Below are 14,378 nucleotides of genomic sequence, written 5' to 3'. Positions count from 1 at the left end.
TTGTTCTTATTTTCCTGTATTAATGACGAAATGATCTTTATCTTTAATTCATGGCTCCTCATTATCCATTTTTATTTTGAAATATACATTATAGTAAGAAGAGCACTTCAAAGTAAAAGACACAGACAATTCTTGTGACATAAAATAAATCCTTTTATATATAGTGCAGTCTATTACACCTCTGAAAACAAATGAACACTTCCCTCAGTCCTTTGTTAACGATACAACGGATGCCAGATTTTTCAGAGGAGTAAATTCAATAATACTGTATGGTTTCATTTGCAAAATATAACCACTTGTGAAGGCCAAAATATAGGCCATTAATCTTAAAACACATAATAACTGCTAACCAGCTGCACTCAGATTCCACTGACTCATTTCACAGTGCTTTTCAAAAATAATACTGGCATTTGTTTTTGTTCCTCTTCTTTTCCAGAACACAAAATATAGTAATAACACACATAAGCAACGCAGTGTGGGGCACAACAGAACAGCATAAAGGCAAAACATAAGAATTAATTATGTAATAAAGTGAATATGGCTGGAAGAACTGTTGCACGCTTGTCACGTAGGTAAGGCTTCACGATGAGGATTTATGCGGTTGGGTTTGGGTCAGAAGAGGAAATGTCCCCTTCATCTCATTTGAACTGATGCTGAGGAGTGGATGGTCAGTGCTGGAAGACAGGAGGAGAGGTAATCACTGTTACAGACATAATAGTTCAAAAATCCTTTCTGATGGAGATCATTCTCTGTCTCATGTTATATGTCATGCTATGTGTGAATTAATGTTTGTTGATTGTGCAATATAGGAGGATTCATCAGTCTGCAGTTCTTGGCAGACATGGGAGTCAGACTATGTGTGTAGTGACCTCCCTGACTGAGGCTTTAGTCCACTCTAATCAGCAGTAGGAGAGTATTTAAGGAGGGGCATTCAGTCATCAAGCCAGGAAACAACACCTTGATATTTATGTACGTCTTTGGTCTCAGAGCAGCTCATCCTCTATGACGTCATCAACGCTTCCTGAGATTGAGGCAGCTTCTGGAGGTACAAAGAGAAAGGATTCCAGTTAACGGTCATTCAACAATCATTATACCAACTACCGGACTTTCTTTTTTATCCGCCACATTGCAGAAGGTCATCGATAAGAGAGTGACGTTGTGAGCGAGGGACATTCAGTTTATTTTCCCACAAACATCCATCCTTTCCTCATGTAATTACATAATAAAGTAGGTAACAGTGTAACAACATACGATCATGTGACTAGTTCATGTCCAATCAGTAACGCCCTTTCCCCTTGGTAAGGGAACTTTGAGGTTTGAATGTTGATGCCCAGAGAGATGTTGTCTGAATTCATGAATTAACAGTCTGTATTCCAGATTTCAATGTACTTCTCTGCAATCTGAAGATTAAACCTACTCTGTATGAAGTAGAAGATTTTCATTCTTTTGTGTCTCAGTGTTTGATTCCTCAATACAGATATTCATCCCACAGAGGTTGTGCTGATGCAGCTCCTCACTACACTGTACTCTGTGCTTGTGGTCTGACAGGAGTAAAAGCTCTCTGTGTCTCTGTCTTCTCAACACTTCATTCTGTGTCTCTTGCATTAAGTACCTCCTGCTAAGAGGGCGCTGGTCCCCAATCATTTTATCACAGGTCAACTCAACTCAAGGCAGGAGGAGTTTGCCAAATATGAAGTGGAGGAGGGAAAAGAAAGTTGTGAGTTTGCAAGCTGCGGCATTGGGATCGAGCCTCCAGAAGTGCCTCCGCAAAGTGATTCGTTTCACCTTCAGAATTTGATCCCTTCAGTCTGATGACATTTGGAAAGTCTGAAGAACTGCATGATTAAATCATTTTATCCACATTCAAGTTAGCAGAGGGCTAAACTGGATGACAGTTTGACTGACGGGAGTCTCTAGTGTGCTTGCTCTACGGGCTGCCATCATGGCGGGGAAGGTGGGGTTAGAGGAAATGCTAATGCTCTTGCTGCTGTGGGGCCTCACAGTGTGGAAGCTACGTGGGAAGATCCTGGTCATTTTGTACCCAGTTTCTCAAACTCATTTGGCTTCATGTGCGACGGAGCAGCTGTCATAGGAACGAACGGGCCCTGCCTCCAACATGGTTGGCGCAGAGGGCTCAGAATTAGAGCAGCTGGTGGTGTGGGTTAGTGTGGGCGATGACTGCACATGAATCATTTCAACTGGGCTTGAGTGGAAAAAGCTGTGAGTGAATGTAGCAGAGGGACTGTGTTTCACTCAGACATTATGGAGCTCCACGGATCTCATGATATGTACAAAACATGTAGATAACGCTGATGTCCACGCTTGGATGACCAATCTTCACTTTTTCAACCCCACCCCGAATATGAAGATCCACGTGAAGAGAAAGATTTGCATTGATTAAGTTACTTCTAGACCAGTTTCCCTTTGCTGTACTCACCTGACAAGCTGATGCAGGAGAGACTGAGCTCTGATGAGGCTCCTATTACATCATCCTGTAGGAAGAGAAGAAGATGCAAGAGCAAAGCAAAGCATGTTGCAGTGAAAATATGGAGCGTGCATCAGTGAAAAACAGTGACTGGTTGAACAACTCTCTTTTGTGACATGCCCTGACAACTTGTATGGCTTTCCATTATTTTTGGAACAGACATCCAGGACGACAATCAGCTTGTATCATCCATGTTTTATATGACAGATATAATTAAATAGATTTCCAATGATTCTTATGCAACAGTTTGAACAGATTAGAGCTGCAACTAACAACTTTTTTAATAACTTAATCTATAAAATGTCAGAAAATAGTAGAAAATGTCAATTGAAAGTTCTTAGAGCCTAATGTGATATCTTCAAATTTCTTGTTTTGTCCAACCAACAATCCAAAACCCAAACATTTGAAATGATATAAATAAGCAGAAACGCAGCAAACGTTCACATTAGTGAGTGTTTGGTGTTTTAGTTGGACTTACTTAAAGGATTAAAGACATAGTGAGTATTAGTTGGTTGCTGTGTTTGAGGGAGCTAGAGATTGAAGAAAGACAGGGAGTGGTGTTGGCGAGAACTAAGCAAAGAATCGGAGAAAGAAAACGTTTTCTGAATGTTGATGAAAGCATAAATAAACTCGGTCACACCTCTGCACAGCCCTGCGGGAAGGTGACAGAGATTTTGTGTGAATGCTGCTCTCTGTGTGTGTTAGTGTGTGTAGCTCATCCCCACCCTCAGTTAAACTGACACACAGACCTGCAGCTCTTTATACATCAATAGTCAAAAGGCTACATTCACACTGCAGGCCTAAATGCTCAACTATGATTTATTGCCCAGATTCGATTTTAAGTGACAGTTTTCTTATGCTTTAAATGTGGCCCAATTCAGACTGAAGTGTGAACTGTCCACGGCCTGCAAGTGAGCCGCATGCGCAGAAGAATAATACGACATCACATGCAGCACGCAGTGGTTAGCTCATAGCTGCTAACCCTCCAGATTTTCATAGGAGACTCATTTCATTTCATTGACGTCTCCTGGTTTCCTCCCGGAGTCACATTTCTCCCAATGCATATGCCCCACAACACGCTCTCTCTCTGACTGTCTACTGTTTTCACACAGACAGGTAGCATGCACATGACTTGCTCCCCACTGGGTCAAGAGTGATGACTGAGAAGGATTCTTTTTGTGAGAGTCTACACATTGTTTTTATTTTTATTTATTTTTTTAGGAAAATCCTTCTCATTATGCTTTTATTAATTATCAAAAATGATGGCGACTCTTATAATCCTGGGTTTCAACAGAAATAATAAGTGTCCCTTTAGTGTAGAACAAAACCCATTTTAACTTTGACAAGAATGAAAAACTGGTTTAAACAGGGGCATAAAATACTGGTCTTAGATAAAACTTCTGTTAACAGGTCGTAGTAAAACCTTTTTAATCACCAGTGTTAACGAGGCCAATAAAAAAGTCTGTGAGTGTGGCCAGTGACTCACCAGCATCCTCTGCAGACAGCCAAGATTGTCACCCTCAGTCCTCCCGTTCACCACCTCCTGGAAGCTGACAGCATGGCCCAGCCGTATCAGCTCCTCACCAATATCTACAGTCTAGGACGGACAACTGTTTTACAAGACGTGTGCAAGGAAACAGGATAGACAGGATAACAAACACAGCAAACAGATAAATAAAAACTAAAACACCAGCTGACCTTGCCCTCAGTGTTGTCGTAGAGCTTGACACTGGGCCAGGAGGAGATCTCAGAGTGAGAGTAGCTGCAGAGTTTGGCCTGCAGGGGTCTCCACAACGCACAGTGAGTCAGCTGCTCAAACTCATCCAGGGCAGCCTCAGTCCACTCCTCTCCTGAGGGATGGGAGGAAAACGATATAGAGAATATAAAAACAAATCAATTTAGATTCCACAGAGAAGCACAACATATTTTGACTTTCACCTTATTATTGTTATATGCCTGTGTGATAAAGTCAATGAGACAAGAGATTTACCTTTTGGTCTCACTCCTGCTAAGTTGCACTCAATTGCTTGGAATGGCAAGCTGAGGAAGTCACTCCTGAAATGTTAATACCACATTAGTAGTTGTCTACAAGTCTGAGGCTCAGAGCGGTCTTCTACAATCACTTCAGTGCCAAGTGCACGCCACAAGACTGTGTGTGCTCAAACAACACCACTGATCTGAGATGGCATGAACTGATTTCTAGGTTATTACACAGTTTAATTAAGACTGGATCAATTGATAGCGATTGATTGTTGAGGAAACTTAACATCGACCTTTAATCTACAGACAACTAAATGTGGTTACTCTATCGTTGTGTTGTCTGAAGATTAAAAAAAATACAAATATAAATATACCAACTGCATCGGCTTTTAGTTTCCTATAATGCTTATTGAATGAATCCTATTGCAGTGTTTCCCCTAGGATGGAGTTGTAGAAGCGGAGGTGAAGTAAAATTTTTGTCTGAAGATAAAACCCCAACACAACAGGTCTCAGCAGTATTGCTCTTGTGTCCATGAGCATGCCATGCACATCAGAATAGTTTAAAACATCAGTGTTTTCCCAGTTTAATGTGAGCCTTAGCTGTTTTGGTGTCCTCCCCCAAGAAAATTTTACGTTTTCCAAGGACAAATATGTAATTTCACATCACATTGTGCCATTATTTTCAACATATGTCTGAACAACGAGTTGGAAAAGCTGGAGCAGATAATAAATAACCAACAGCAAAAGATCAGTCTACTGGGGAGGAACTACAACCTTTTAGATTTGGGGAAAGTTATTTGGTTGGTTATGATGCTCTCCACTGTGATTTAACATTTATTGCACAGCATGTTTTGGACATCACCCCCTAAAACCCTGTTAATATGACCTCAGAATGGTTACAGATACGGTCTCATGTTTGCCTTTTGTGTGCAACATGAGAAACCTCCTCCCTTGCATTTTATTTGCACATTAAAATTCTCCTCATCAGCTTAAAAGGACTAGTTTGCATCACTAATTTGCTTTACTAACCTCAGCTCCTCCAGTCACCACCGTCCTTTTTCCCAACAACCCCTTTTTCATCTGAAAAATAATTGCACCACCAGTACATACTACCCCAGTTTCCTCTCAGATTGTACCTGATGTTCTCAACATTGGACAAGTAGGCAGTAATAAAATACAGCTTCCAGTTACTTTCTATGAGCTAATGTTCAGTTACATAGCAGCCAAAAGACGCAGCCTGCTGTAGAGGCTTTCCTGCTCAGCTCAGTCTGAAGGGGACGGAAAGATGTTAGCTAACTTAGCGCTAACAGGCTTCACTTTTCCAGCAGGTGGGAAACAACAGACTTTTCTTGGTCTTGAGAAGCCGACACGCTGTAACAGACACCGTACATTTACTGCCAGAATATTTTCCTCCGCTCGCGTTCACCGTCACTTTCAAACACTCGCTACGCACCTCCTGATTCCTTACAGGAGTTACGCTGTTTTAACAGCATCTGTCACGTAGATGTTTTGTATAGAACGAGGAGAGGAAGCGAGCCAAGCATTGAGTGTTACTACCATGCTCCCACAGTGTGCGAGGGAAAACATTTGTAGCGCATAGTTTAACAATCGTGGGAAATTCTAGTAGCGGCGGTCATGATACATACTGGGGAAACACTGTATTGTATTAATGATATAATAAAGGGACCATGTTCTCCGCACTAGAGCCTTCTTTTCTAAATTGTAATCATTACTGTGAGCTCACTGTGTGGACACAATCAGAGGCTAATCATACAGGGCTGGGTTTTGCATCCCACATCACCAAACTAAGATGAATATTAACTCGACTTTAATAAACTGCATCATTCTGTGGTTCAGAGCCAACCAAAGCCAATGATCAAATGAGGACCAGTGGGTGGCCAGCATCGCTGTTCTGTAAGAAATTTTATGGAACTTTCCTCTCTCACCTCATACGGCAGAGGCTGTCTCTGGGAAGCTCCCCGTTGTCCCCAAAGTCAACATAGTAAAGGTCCACCAGTCCAGAGCCCAGGACTCCCAGCACCCTAGCCCTGTTCCATGTGCCGTGGTCTCGGTATGGAGCAGCCACAATGTCCCCCACCACAATGGTCTCCACCCTCTGCTGCTAGAGAACAGAAAATCAGGGGAGTTACATACAGACTTATTTCTTACATTTGGGGTCCGAGAGGGAAAATATGTGTTTTTTTTTGACAGCATAGAGGTGGGGTTTTCAAACTCTGGTTCATAGATAGTTTCCCTATAGATTCACAGGTTTTCAACACAGGGCAGATTTTATATTAATAGATTCCTCTAGGATTAGAAGAACCATGTTGATAGGACAAACTGAGCCTTAGTACCAAAATATTTGTTTATATTTTGGCAGTTAATCATTAAAAGCCTCCTGAAATAGCCATTAGCAGTGTCTGTTTGAAATGTACACATGGACGTAAATGTAAATGCTCCGTACTTGTATAGCGCCTTTCTAGTCTTTTTGACCACTCAAAGCTTTTTTTTACACTACATCTGCATTCAAATCGGGGTTCAGTATCTTGCCCAAGGACACTTTGACACGCAACCAGGGGGAGCCAGGGATTGAACCGCCGACCTTCCGATTAACGGCCAACCCGCTCTACCTCCTGAGCCACAGCCGCCCCATAACAGTGTACAGAAAACTCTCAATGGATTACTTTAAAAGAAAACTTTAAAATAAAGTTTAAACTCTGGCAAATTCAGATTTTTACGTTATAAAGCCTTTTCAAACTTTTCTCTTTTCAGTTGTTCAGTATCAACCAAAAAACTACTCTTTTTCAAAACACACAAACAACAGGAAGAGTTGTCCTTACAGCGGAGTTGCCACTGTTGTAGAAGCGGTTCATCTCCTCGGTCAGTTTGTCCAGCTGCAGGGAGCGAACACCCAGGATCTGGATCCAGAAGTGGTTTGGATTCTCATAAGCAGAAACATAAACCTCTAGATGTTCATCAGGCTGGAAGCTCAGGTCTGGGCTGGGAACTGGACAGAGGTATAATAAAGGGTCTTAAAATCCAACTGTTAACATGTATATTACATTCTGACCATGTATGCTGTTATGTTGCTAAACAGCTGCCGCATTTTCTTTCTAACTAATACAGATAAAATTGCTTTTTCATACTCATCCAGGCCTGTAATGACTAAAATCTTTTTCCTATAGAGAAAATAAAATAGAGAAACTCACTTTCAAACTTGGACATTTCAGACAGAGAGTCCGTGGAGACGCTCTCCTCCTCTTTGTTGTCTGCGTTTGTGACTTTCAGATCCTTGTCATTAATATCTTCTGGTTCTCTTGCGGTTCCATTGGCATGGATGAGGCCATTTTTCTCTGTCTGGAAGTAGGGACTGTTGTTGTTCAAGCCCACCGGAGCTTCATTCTCTGTGCTGTCTTGCCTCTGATTCACAGCGACATGGCCGCGTTTCTGCCGCAGGGCAGATGACTGAGATATCTTTGTCCTCACCGTCATGTCCTCTCTAACCTTTTCTAGAATCAGCTCCTGGCCACAGATCACAAAAGTACGAGTTACATTTATTGTCAACAACATGCCTAAATAAGAGGACTGACCTCACATGGGTAATCCAAATGAGTGAATCCTACTCACCTTAGCCTGTTTCACTTCCTGTCTGGTCCCTGTGATTGTCACATTGCCCTTTCTCCCGGGACTATGCGTCTTATCTTTTGAACAATCCACTTTGGCCCCTGTGTTCCTGGTGATTAGTTTCAAACTCTCTCCGCCACGGCCTGCAACATAGCAAATGAATGTATCCTACCAACAACTATCCAAAGGCAGATATCTCTTATTCCTCTGTTGTCCAAAAACTATTGAAAACATTATCATGAGCCACACTGCAAGAGGTCACGCTTGTGGCAACTTCATGAGTTTGTTAAGTACTATATTCACTCTTTTTTTGAAGAATATTTATAAATGTACCTTTTCATTTAACAGGTATAATGAAGGAGAGCAACAAGTGAAAAAACATCAGTCTACAGCTTTAGCTCAACATCAGTGTTGAAAAAAAAAGGGGTAAATGAATAAAGTCTGTCAAACAATCTGATATTCCTCAAAATATTTGGAAGCTACCTATTATACGTCCAAAGGCTGTCTGAGGAACCTCTAAAACCTCAGTCACAGGTTCACAGTCAGTAATCAGGTTCTCCATGACACAGCGGGCCAGCAAGACCTGCTCCTTAGAGCCCTGCAGCAGGAAACACACAGCCGCCTGACATCCAGGTTCCCCCGACAAAACCCTCACATGAGCTCCAGACTTCTGGGTCACCTGAGAGAGAAAGAGACAGCCTGAAATGATGTCACACACTCTAAACCACCAACTGGATTTGGGCAACACACACTTTAAGACCAGCTTCATGCAGCACTCAATGCCATCTCATTCATTCAGTCATTTAGAATTTTTAACGTACAATTTTGGACTAAATTAGCCCTTCTGAAATATGTATCAGCAAAATCAATATATTACAGATCCCGCAGACTGTTTGATAGGCTGGGTTCTCTCTCTTTTGCCAGCTGTCTTTCCTGCACCTGGCAGCCTGGATTATCAGCGCCGTGTGACCGCTTAGCATGATTGTGCTCGTTGCCAGATAACAAAAAGATATCCTGGGTATGCTGAACTTGCTTTGCAGTGTAGGCCATATTACAGAAACGTCCTAACGGGCAGATCCTGTCCTAACTGCTTGGTAACTTTTGCTTTTCCACCAGGTAGTGTTTGCTAACTCGTTTAATCCACATGGCTGCTCTTGAATTGCTTTTACAAAGTCAATAAAATGTCAACAGGTGGAACTTTTTAATTGATTCCACCGATGTGTTTGTTGACAAGAAAGGCTGTAGGCGATGTAGATAATGTCTCATTATGTAACACAATGTAAAGGCTTGATGTAACAAAAGGATCCAAATGCAAGTCTTTGATAGGAGATCGTTAAATTCAAGAAAGACATGAAGACGTTAGCCCGCAGCCTTTGTTGTTGTTATTATTTCTTTCCTGAGAAGACTGGTTTCTGCCGGGGTCAGTGAGGGAGCACAGGAGGAGCCACCAGCGGGTTTCCTCCACTCTTTGGACACAACAGTTGCCTTTCTCTTCGTATCACTTGTAAATGGACTAATTTTCTTTTTGACAGCATCAACGCTCCGCTGGATGGCAGGTATGCGGCACAGTCTATCTGTAATCTCCCGAGATAAGTGTTACGTGATTTTGGATTTATTGACTGAGGTTACCAACACCTCTAATTATCTGATTTGAAGTTCAATGATAATTGTTGTTTCTGTTCCATTTTTCAGTTTGTTTCGGGGTTTTTTTTTCGCAAAACAGCGATTAAAAGACGTTTAACTCGTGAGATGAGAAAAGTGCTAGGTAACAACATAAAAGTTGATAACCGATATTGGATTGAGTATTTAGGATTTAAGATGGGAACTTTCTGAAATACGGCCCCTGGTCTGCATCTTGTGTACAGTATATATTGTGTATTTTTATTACATACTCTTTTATTGTGTATTTTTACTATGTACTGTGTATTTCATCATGTACTGAGTACTCATTATGCATTTTTATTACGTACTCTGTTTTTAATCTGTGCTTTTTCTTCACGTGGCTCGTGTGGTCACCTCATTTTCCGCGATTTCTTTCTCGTATGTTAATGTTTTTTAAAAACATTTCATAATAATGAGTTGAGTTTTAATAATGTCTTCAATTATTTATTTCATAATCATTATCTGGTATGGAACTACTCACCATGTCCAAGAACGTGGCTTGGTATCTGGATATGTTCCTATAAACCTCTACAGGAAGGGTCATCTTGGATGACTCAGTGTCGGGCCCCTGACCTGTCAACAGTCACAGATAAAGACATAGGGGGATACACACAAACTCTTGTTGTTGTTTTTTTGGTCAATAGTTTCCCATGGTTACACATATATTCAAATTTAGCTCATGTAAATACGGTTGTTCACAAGAACTCTTCAAAGCAGATACTCACTGAAGTTAGTGCTGCTTATATGACGATAGACAATGTAGCCCACTGTGGCCCCGACAGAGAGCCCTGCAGCCAGAGCCACCATTTTGCCCGAGGTCAGGGTGCTCTTGTGACCCTCCTTCACTGCGTCCATGACACGCCGTGCACCCAGCAGGATGCTGCACCTAAACACAAACATGACACCTTCAACTGACGCCGTTCGGCCTGTTCCTAAGTGTCCTGCAGGCTACTCCACATATTCTTTCCATGTTCCATGTTTACCACCTCCTGTCTATGAAATGGTATTTCTTTTGCAAAACGTGTCAATGATCTTCACTGCAATAAGAATATATGTAGCTTGTGTGATGATGAGTGTTTTGTGGGCTTGCTGGGCCACTGTACAGTCATGCAGCACAAAACGTAAAGCACAAGCCAGCCCAAATTCAAAATAGGAGATCAGCTGTTCTCAAATGTTACGGACCTCATAAGCAGATTTCTCTCTGTTGAAGCCCATTGACGAGATTCTGTCCCATTGACATACCTGAGAAGATGCTCATTTTATTTAGGTCTACACTATTGATTTGTGTATCTTGGTAACAACACAAGGTAGATGATACAGCTATGATGAAAGTTCATTCTTGACCTATTGATATAGTTAAGAAAAAAAGATCCACATTCTCACTTTTTGGAGCTTTCAACCATGAGTGGACCCTGACTTTTTAACTAGATGACGAAGCCTTGAATACTTAGTGAACAGCTGCTGAGAAAACAGTTTCAACCAACAGTCAATTTAGTAGCTGATCTGGCACATTTAATCATATCACATGATCTCCATCAGAAGATGGGGCCCAGCTGGGATGGAAATAGCACAGGAGAATAAAACAATAGTGATAATTATCACAACATAATTTTCTTCAATAACACCTTAACATATGTTCAACAGACATTTATAGTAATAATTATGGATATCAAATTACTATTGATCTTATCACCCAGCCCTAGATGGAGGTGTAAATATTAAAATGTTCATTTCTGAGCACTTTTAGGACTTAAAAACCATGTTGCTGGAGGTCATAGTTCATTCTTGATTTTGGAAAGAGCAGAGCAGCAGTTGAGAAACCATCTTAAAGAAACATATCCCCCCTGCTGATGAAGATCATCGGACATGACTGACTGGTGGGCCTTGGTGGTGATTGTTTTCTCAACTGCAGGGTAGTTGATGCAAGTGAAACTCGCTGTTATAGTAGTAACTCTATAACTGAGATCATTTCCACGTAAGTAAATTTATAGTGCACTGCTTGCTGGAGACCCCTGCTGGACCCCACTTTGAGAACCACTGCAGGAGATTCTTACGATGTAGCCTTTCACTACAGTACCTCAGACTACATCACTTGCCAAAATCATTAGCCCGCAAAAACATGCACAAGCAGCAGTCACATCCACACAATTAAGTCCTCTAAATGATGAAACATTTAGTGTTTACTGTACACACACACACAAAGCTCTGCACTTCTTATAAATGCACCAAGCAAAACTGCAGCGTCCCTGCTCCTGTCTGCAGGACATAATGCACTGATAGCTGCTGCTCACACTGAATACCATTTACTGTAGTTGGGCGACCTCCAGCCATTCCATTAATCACTCAACACTTACATCCAAATCCTTTCTGAGGCTTTTAACGTCACACACTGCTAAAACTACAAGTCACACACAGGAACAGAATGCACTGGAGGTAAGCCAACAGTGAAGAGTATCGGGACCACGCAGGACGAGGAGCACACAGCACCACCATGCAGATGCGTGTCTCACTGGGAGAGGAGGGCTCTGGGGCTGTAGTTGAGAAACACATGGGACTTGGACACTCCCACGTCCATCTCGGGAAGAATCGTGACAATAAGACACAAATCTTCTCCAATCCCGGCTCTGTGTTTTGTTTACATCCAAGTTCAAGACTACTGACAGACAGGCAGAAGGGGAAGAAAGTTTCAGCATTTCAAGTCACTACATGACAGCAACTGTTCAGTCACATTGCACTTCCATGTCATTTTGTGGAAAGCATTTCATCAGAAACCATCATAGACCAGCATAATACAGTTCTTCACTGTGGTAAGAACAGGCAAACCAGCACAAGGCCACTCTAGCAATACAGGGCTATCTTAAAACAAGGAAGGCATCTGATGAAAAGAAATTTGTAAAAACTGGATCCAGTTGTCATACTGCGTGTAGGCTGCAGTCCAGTTACGTTGCGTTTTAGAATCGTGCTTAAAATAGCAATCTAATATAGTTTCTTACTGGAAAAAAAGTAATAACTTCAGCCTTTTCTTAAATTGTTTATCATCTTGCCAGTTAATAGATCAACAACTTTGTGTGAACAAAAATGTAACGTTAATAAATGTTCACGCTGCTTGGGAACTTTACAGCCACCAACGCCTTGTTTTTGGTATGAATGGCTAGCTGGGTAGTTGATGTACAGCATTTTAACTGAACCCGAAATGAAACCGAATGGACGACATTGCCTACTAATACGTAACGTTACAGTGTCTTTAACGTAAGTCATGTTAACGTAATACGAAGAAGGTATAACGTTATTTGAGAATAAGCAAAGCATCTTCAAATGTTGAGATTTTTAAACGGAGTTTGGCTCCACGTCTTTTGACAGCAATGAAACCTCATCTAACGTTACGCGACGAGCTAAACAACCTTGGTTTTTTCCTACGCTCTCTAAAGCATATTATTTTGGGCCAATTACAACCTAACGTTACTTACATAAAGCCGCGAGCCAGTATATATGGTATGAACCCCCTATAGCCACAAAAAATTTATTTCTCACGAGCTGTCAAAACGACCGCAAACACATTTTCTCCTCTGAGCTAGCCAAGCTAACATTAGCTGGCTGCTGCTCACATGCAAACATTTACAAAAGGTAACGTTAACCAAACGTCCTTAGTCTGCGAACATACCCTGACAATACAACCTTTGTGTGTTTTTGAGTTCTAACGTTATTAGAAATGACCAGTAAATGCATATTATAATGAGTGACACTTACAGACAGACCCTGGCTCTCTTATGAACAACGTTACACCCCGTCTGCGATCGTTGCCCGGCTCGCCAGAGAAAGCCCTAAACACGCCGGAAACGATATTTTAATTTATGGTTAAAACAATGTGTGTAGCACTGATAACAATGTGAAACGGTAATGTGGCTACTGCCAATAAACAGACATACCGTAATATGTCACGTTAACATGAACCAGAAACGTGACAGGCATTTACTTTGAAAGGTCAACCGGAAGTGTTTTTCTTTATTAGTTACCATTACACTTGTGCTAGTCCCATCTATGGTGCTAATTTATGCCTGGTAAAGCAGTACTTTTCAGTGTATGGAATCATTACAATCATTTAATGAAAAACTTTTGTTCACCGCTTTGTTCAGTGCTTGACTGGAGCTCCAGCGGTTTGAGCTGATACATGATCCAACGTTCAGTTCAGCTTGCCAACTAGTGAACTGAGAGCGGACATTTGGGAAGGATAAGCCAGAGCTGAGAATTTAGTTGGATAAAGATACAGTTTGTAAAGTAAAAAGTTCTACCTAATAATGTACAGCATGTCACAGGAGACAGATTTTGAAAAAAATATATATTTTGATTTCTAATCCCTAATATGGTTTTGGGTCCAAAAACAATCACTACTACTAGACTCCCCCGATGACATCATCAGGGTTATTTCTTCAAACTTTATTAAAGCTCCTCCAGAGCCACATATCATGTTTCCATAGGCTTAGCAGTACTTTTTATGACTAAATAGAATGTCATGTGTATAGATGGTGGAGTGGCTCTTTAAACATACATAATTGAAAGGGAAAAAATGATTTCCAGATCAAATGCTAATTTGAGCTAATTCTATTTACCAAACTGGAAGCTAAAAGTA

The 14,378-nt window shown here is 41.3% G+C and overlaps 1 protein-coding gene across 4 annotated transcripts; it reads right to left on the bottom strand.

The window, feature by feature from the left end:
- Positions 1–132: 132 nt before the first annotated feature.
- tdrkh (tudor and KH domain containing) lies at positions 133–13,586 on the bottom strand. 4 transcript variants are annotated; one of them, XM_038736016.1, is made up of 14 exons: positions 13,499–13,586; positions 10,477–10,637; positions 10,233–10,324; positions 8,573–8,768; positions 8,093–8,232; positions 7,675–7,987; positions 7,306–7,472; positions 6,412–6,587; positions 4,476–4,540; positions 4,184–4,335; positions 3,972–4,082; positions 2,438–2,492; positions 958–1,039; positions 133–674 (listed from the first exon to the last, which is right to left on the bottom strand). In XM_038736016.1, exons 2-13 carry the CDS (start codon positions 10,604–10,606, stop codon positions 984–986), a joined length of 1,653 nt encoding a protein of 550 aa, XP_038591944.1. In that variant the 5' UTR covers positions 10,607–10,637; positions 13,499–13,586; the 3' UTR covers positions 133–674; positions 958–983. The 4 variants fall into 4 exon arrangements, with proteins under 4 accessions (XP_038591944.1, XP_038591942.1, XP_038591943.1 ...); XM_038736014.1 differs by lacking the exon at positions 13,499–13,586 and adding an exon at positions 10,934–10,953; XM_038736015.1 differs by lacking the exon at positions 13,499–13,586 and adding an exon at positions 10,934–10,953 and having other exon boundaries at positions 6,412–6,584.
- Between the last annotated feature and the right edge of the window lie 792 nt (positions 13,587–14,378).

Source organism: Micropterus salmoides, unplaced genomic scaffold, assembly GCF_014851395.1.
Source record: "Micropterus salmoides isolate LMB-PRFRI ecotype aquatic unplaced genomic scaffold, ASM1485139v1 Ms_hic_scaffold_21, whole genome shotgun sequence".
Lineage (NCBI taxonomy): Eukaryota > Metazoa > Chordata > Actinopteri > Centrarchiformes > Centrarchidae > Micropterus > Micropterus salmoides.
Note: the sequence above shows the minus strand (reverse complement) of the source record. Positions and strands in the feature narration are given on the sequence as shown.

Bases quoted from the DNA above. Each gene is read 5' to 3' on its own strand.
- tdrkh (XM_038736014.1), bottom strand. The intron at 4,336-4,475 runs GTAAATCTCTTG...CCCATCCCTCAG, and splicing joins AGCAGGAGTGAGACCAAAAG to GAGAGGAGTGGACTGAGGCT. The intron at 1,040-2,437 runs GTGAGTACAGCA...TTGTACCTCCAG, and splicing joins CTCCTGCATCAGCTTGTCAG to AAGCTGCCTCAATCTCAGGA.